The sequence below is a fragment of the Arachis duranensis genome, unplaced genomic scaffold (assembly GCF_000817695.3).
Source record: "Arachis duranensis cultivar V14167 unplaced genomic scaffold, aradu.V14167.gnm2.J7QH unplaced_Scaffold_232525, whole genome shotgun sequence".
NCBI classification, from domain to species: Eukaryota; Viridiplantae; Streptophyta; class Magnoliopsida; order Fabales; family Fabaceae; genus Arachis; species Arachis duranensis.
In genome coordinates this window covers 790476-794664 of record NW_026264851.1, presented here as the reverse complement: position 1 = coordinate 794664, position 4189 = coordinate 790476, and the positions used below count along the sequence as shown (strand labels likewise).

General features: G+C 35.4%; 1 protein-coding gene across 1 annotated transcript; it reads left to right on the top strand.

Annotated features, from left to right (window-relative positions):
* The first annotated feature begins 354 nt into the window (after positions 1-354).
* On the top strand, positions 355-3965 carry LOC107462091 (arogenate dehydratase/prephenate dehydratase 1, chloroplastic). Its single transcript, XM_016080656.3, has 11 exons — positions 355-797; positions 1469-1536; positions 1612-1704; positions 1878-2078; positions 2250-2330; positions 2436-2531; positions 2608-2685; positions 2766-2855; positions 2947-3014; positions 3145-3226; positions 3560-3965. Exons 1-11 carry the CDS (start codon positions 506-508, stop codon positions 3614-3616), a joined length of 1206 nt encoding a protein of 401 aa, XP_015936142.1. The 5' UTR covers positions 355-505; the 3' UTR covers positions 3617-3965.
* The last annotated feature ends 224 nt before the right edge of the window (positions 3966-4189 follow it).

Here is a 4189-nt window from a genome sequence, read left to right as displayed (position 1 = left end):
AGCATAAAATAATCTTATACTATTATTTATTGATCATATATTCTTTACTTTTAAGATTTATAAAGTACTTGGTTATTACTTATTTGAACACATTTTTATTAATATACTTATAGACTTAGAAGTAGATATTCGTATAAAACATTTTTTATATTGATAATACACCAAAACTTACATTTTAATTAGAAAATTTTTTAAGAAGAACAAAGAGATTTGTTGTTTTTTTTCTTCCACTCCAAATTAAGATGAGAACTTATTAAGCTCCAAAAATCGCCGTTTTTTTTAAAAATCCCAACACAAGCTGAAGTTAAGTCCTTTGCTTCATTCATTGGCCCAAAAATCTTGTCTTTGATTTTTGGGTTTACAGAAAATAATATTTTTATCTCTAGATTTTGTCCCCTTTTGTGGTAGTTGTACTTCACATGCTACAAGCCTATAACGGTTTCAGAGAGCAAAAGCGCACACAAACGCCCTCTGCAGAGAAAACATAGGAAGCCATTGACCCTCCATGGCTGTGGCATCGTCTCTTGCTCTATCAGGGCTTGCAAGTTTCCAACTTTGTTGTTGTAACACCTTGTTGAGGGTGAAGAACAGTGATTTTGGATTAAGTTTGGAGAATTATCATCACAAGAGAGCAGCAACAACCAAATGGCGGTTCCTCCTTGGTGGGGTTTCTGTGTTGCATGTTGAGAATCCATGGAAGCCAGCTAGGATAATGGTACAGCATGTTGTTCATAATGATCAATTGGGTGGTGATGTTGTATCTCAGGGATTGCATAAGGATTTGGGTTCTCTTCCAAGTGAGTTTTCTTATTTTCTTTAGTGTTTGTTTCCATTTTCAGTCTGTTCAAGATAACAGATCCTGTTAAATGTTTATGAGCATAATTATCCATATAATTGAATTATTTAATTTCTTTATTCCATTGGTGCTTGCTTGCTCTGCATTGCTGAATGAATAAAGACTTGTTTTGTGTAATTTATCTTTTCTGGTTTGATTTCACACTGTTAATTGAGTTTGTTAACATTTCCTAGCTATAGAGCGGAATAAAAGATTAACTTCCCCCCATGTTGTTTTTTAAAGCTAGTTGTTAAAGCAAAGCAGGGCGATTATATGCAGGGTTGGTTGTGGCGTTGGTGAAGGGGATAGACCAGTTAGTACTCCCAAGTCATTGTTGGTATTTCATTCAACCGGTCTTATGTTTCTCATTGTTGTTGTTCTCCTGAATTCTGGAAAACATTGTTCAGAATGAATGTATATGTTAGAAAACATTTGATCAACTTGTATCAGGAGTTGTGCCGTTGGAATCTGTCTAGTTGTAACTGTTTAGAAAGTTACTCATCCTGTGCTGTTGTTTTATTTTATTTTGTCATGTTGCCATATGCATTCCCATGTTATGTAATTTGCCATGACCTATGAGTTATACTTTTGGATCACATAATTTACAACTACTGATTTTGTCTCTAAATGTAGAGCCTTTGTCCATATCCGATATTGTGGCTGCTTCCGATGATAGTGCTAAAGTGCGAATATCATATAAGGTATGATGTGTATGTTTGTTTCTACTTTGTGATTTGATGATCATGTTTCATCATTTGCTTGGATTATTGAATTAGGGAATACCTGGATCATACAGCGAGGATGCTGCACACAAAGTGTATCCTAATTGTGAAACAGTTCCTTGCCATGATTATGAAGCTGCCTTTAAGGTTTGAAATAATCTGTAATATTCTTTATGCAGTAGTTTAGCTAAAGCCGAATTCCTTGTGTTTGTGTTCGTGCACGCGCATGTATTTTATCATGTATAAGCAAGGACTATTGTCTTATGGCCATCAATATCTTTCTTATAACCTAGTTAACTTCTATAAAAATATTTTGACAGGCTGTTGAATTGTGGATTGCTGACAAAGTTGTTGTTCCAATAGAGAATTCATCCGGGGGAAGCATCCATCGAAACTATGATTTACTTCTTCGTCATAGGCTGCACATTGTTGCTGAGGTGCAGTTGGCTACTAATCTCTCACTTTTAGCTTTGCCAGGTGTCAGAGTAGAGTACTTGAAACGAGTTCTAAGTCATTCCCAGGTTTGGCTATATTCTTTTTTCCATTTATGGAATTGCTTTTGCATCTGATCCTATGCGATACAAGAAAGAAAGAGATGTTTCTTTTAGTGGGGTGCGGTTTCAGGCATTCAGTGTCATCGATACTTAATTACTTATTCCTTTTATATTTATTGTCATTGATTCATCATGCAGGCACTTGAATTGAGTGATAATTTCTTGACTAAACTAGGTGTTGCCAGAGAAAATGTTGACGATACAGCTGGTGCTGCTCAGGTAATCTGACAACATATTTTTCGTGACTTCTACGTTTTCTAATGCATTATTAGAGAAAAAAAAAATTGTTTAATTTTCCCCCTTTTAATGTGTGCATGACATTAGCATGTAGCTTTGGATGGTCTATATGATGCCGGTGCAATTGCAAGCATTCGAGCTGCAGAAATTTATGGTCTTAATGTGCTTGCAGAAAAAGTTCAGGTAAAACTCCTTACCAAGTCAGGTTGGTTTAAATGAAAATGCTTGTGTTTTTTCAAAATTCCAATGTCTTATGCAGGACGATGGTGAAATCATCAGTCGTTATCTCGTGCTTGCCAGGGATCCAATAATTCCGAAATCTGATAAGCTATTTAAGGTAAACTTTTGACCTATGAAGTTGTATCTTAACCATGTTACAAGATTTTCTTGAATCGACTCATCATTAGAAAATTCCAGACAAGCATTGTGTTTACACTGGACGAGGGTCCTGGGGTACTGTTTAAGGCGTTGGCAGTATTTGCCTTAAGAGATATAAACTTAACCAAGGTATAATAACAGAAGAAGCTTCTTTTTCTTAGTCTGGCTCAATTCTTAATAAATACATGAAGATCAATGATATGTATTATTGTAAAATCAGATTGAAAGTCGCCCACAACGAAATCGGCCATTAAGAGTTGTTGATGATTCGAACACTGGGAGTGCCAAGTGAGTTATGATTTTTTTCCTTTTCATTTCCTATTCTAGCCGAGGATAAAGTCATTCAGAGATTTCTGAAACTACATATTTCCCTATCCTGATGCAAGAAATTGAGATAACATGTTACTTTTTTATTTAGGTATTTCGACTACCTTTTCTACATTGATTTTGAGGCGTCTATGACTGAGCCCCGAGCACAAACCGCTTTAGGACATCTGCAGGTTTGTTCTTTGTCATCTTATTCATGATCTGAAATCTGTCTCTTAATTCTTCTATTTGCTTTTGTCCCTTATAAAACCTTCCTTCTGAAAGAGCCATGGCCAAAATCCTGTTCAAGTGTTTAGATCTTTTGGACTAAGATTCTGTTCTCTCTTTTTCCTGTAGGATCTAACATGCTAATGCACATGCACACACACTTTCTCAAGCATTCTGTTCTATACTTTTTGTTGAATTTTCCCTCTTTTCAACCACCTGTATATCAAATATTAAATCTTCCAACTATTTTTGTCATGAGTTCCTAAGCGTATATCAAATATTGTTAAATGTCCCTACAGGAATTCGCCACATTTCTTCGGGTGCTGGGCTGCTATCCTATGGATACAACCATATGAGTCACAGCTATCCGTGTTTATTGCTGAATTTTCAATGGATATCATCATACTCAAGCCTAAAATGCCGGAATTTCCAAGAGCATTCGGAGCTAACTGATGGTCTGAACATACAATACAGCGATGCAAACGGTCGATTGTGATCTTAGACATTGCAAAAGAATGAACAGAGGTATAAGGTTTTAAACATGTATGTAATATGTAGTATAGCTTCAATTCTATAGCATTAAAAAGCATAAACAAGAGCAACAGTGAATGTAAAATGAAAAAATCTGCTAACGTATTCTTTGTTTCATAGTGAATTCACCATAATCAGTAAAAACATGATTTGTTAGCATCTCATACCTTGCCTTGATTCTTAACTGTAACACCTCATGATCAATTATGTCTCTGTTCATGAATTGAAAGTTTGAAACTATTCTTATTCTCAAATGCTATGCTAGACAAATAGTATCCATTCTATTACAATGTCAACCTTGACAAAAAGAATTAAAAAAGAGAAGGACAAAAAACATGCATGCCACCAATCCATTGCTTCACAGTGAAGTCTCTCAGCCCATTATGATCAATAATAAC